This window comes from Penaeus chinensis, chromosome 35 (assembly GCF_019202785.1).
Source record: "Penaeus chinensis breed Huanghai No. 1 chromosome 35, ASM1920278v2, whole genome shotgun sequence".
Classification (NCBI taxonomy): domain Eukaryota; kingdom Metazoa; phylum Arthropoda; class Malacostraca; order Decapoda; family Penaeidae; genus Penaeus; species Penaeus chinensis.
Genome location: NC_061853.1, coordinates 11,697,793 through 11,699,249, shown reverse-complemented (window position 1 = coordinate 11,699,249; position 1,457 = coordinate 11,697,793). Strand labels below are relative to the sequence as shown.

The window sequence follows — 1,457 nt, the reverse complement described above, 5'->3', positions numbered from 1 at the left end:
TTCTTCCACAACCTTCATTAATCATTATGTTTATTAGTCTCCAAATTAAAGTATCTTCACAACTGCGACAACAATTTCGGAATGGACTGGTTGTACTACCTTAATACACAAAATGTACAAATTTATATTGACACATTTTTAAAGACAATGCTAGCACACACACACACACACACACACACACACACACACACACACACACACACACACACACACACACACACACACACACACACACACACAAACACACCCTTTCGTGGGCGATAACGCTGTCAGTATAAAAGGAAGGCTTATCGAGCAGGTTTTCACTCAGGCCACGGACTCCAAGCTCGGCAGACAGCTCATCTTAACACACGACATTCGTAAAATGTGAGTCTCAGTCACTAGAATTGCTAAATTTGTCGAATATATTCCGGTGAAAGAGTGTCTTAAACATTTCTGCAATGATCTCATGGGTACTTTTTCTCATTTCGTGGACAGAAAGCAAAGATGGCCAGCACTCTGTCTCGCGCTCTTCCCCGCCTCGTCTCTTCCCTACACACCACGCCCATCCTCAGCCGCCCACGCTTTCACAAGGCCCTCGCCAGGACCATCACCAGCTTCCACGGACTACAGGGCCTCGCGCAGCCATGGCGGGTAAGACTGTGCTGCCTTTGCCTTGTTCGCTTTTGGAACAGAAAGCAAGCTACAGATGCATGTTATGCATGCATATGTATATATATATATATATATATATATATATATATATATATATATATATATATATATATATATATATATATATATATATATATATATATATATATATATATATATATATATATATATATATATATATATATATATATAAAGAGAGAAAAAAGCACTAACGTATGCCTCTTTCCCTCAGGTACCGACGGAGGAGGCTCCTGAGCTGGTGGAGAGCGGGGAACTGGCGTTGCACTTAGAAGCCCTCCAGCGGTGGCACGACGAGGCTGAGCTCCTGCGGGAGGCGAGAGTCCTTCCTCCAGGCGTTGACGACCAGATCAACCTCGAGGCAGAGACTCGAGACCAAGTGAAGGACCTCATGGAGACTCTGATTGAGGAAGAAATCCTGGACGTCCGTCGGGGTTGGGTCCTCTCCTCCAACTTTTAATCGTTCGGCCTGAACTGTTCACTCAAGAAGGAAGCTGAACACAGGTTGCCGTTTATGCTTCACCAAGGGCTTTCCAGCGAAGCCTCTGGCGACGACGAAAGCCAAGCGCCTTCCGCCTCGACGACGAAGGCGCTGTGACATTTGACGAGGGATTCCCTTTCTGGTTTCGCCTGTACCTTGAATGCATAGTTTTAGGGTACAGTGACTGTAACTCTTTTCTGAGTTGCTGATGAAATGTTTCTTGCTTTTGACAAGGACATTTCCCTATATAATGTTTGTGTTGTAATGACAGCAACCACGTTTAAAAATAACAGGGTTGTCAATA

The 1,457-nt window shown here is 44.0% G+C and overlaps 1 protein-coding gene across 1 annotated transcript in view; it reads left to right on the top strand.

Annotated features, from left to right (window-relative positions):
- Positions 1 to 304: 304 nt before the first annotated feature.
- Positions 305 to 1,457, top strand: part of LOC125043987 — a 1,266-nt gene continuing 113 nt past the window's right edge. Inside the window, exons 1-3 of the mRNA XM_047640395.1 lie at positions 305 to 366; positions 478 to 633; positions 887 to 1,457. The exon at positions 887 to 1,457 is cut by the window's right edge and continues 113 nt beyond it. Of these exons, the coding sequence (XP_047496351.1) occupies positions 487 to 633; positions 887 to 1,132 (393 nt within the window). The 5' untranslated portion in view covers positions 305 to 366; positions 478 to 486 and the 3' untranslated portion in view covers positions 1,133 to 1,457. The remainder of the gene's footprint in view (positions 367 to 477; positions 634 to 886) is intronic.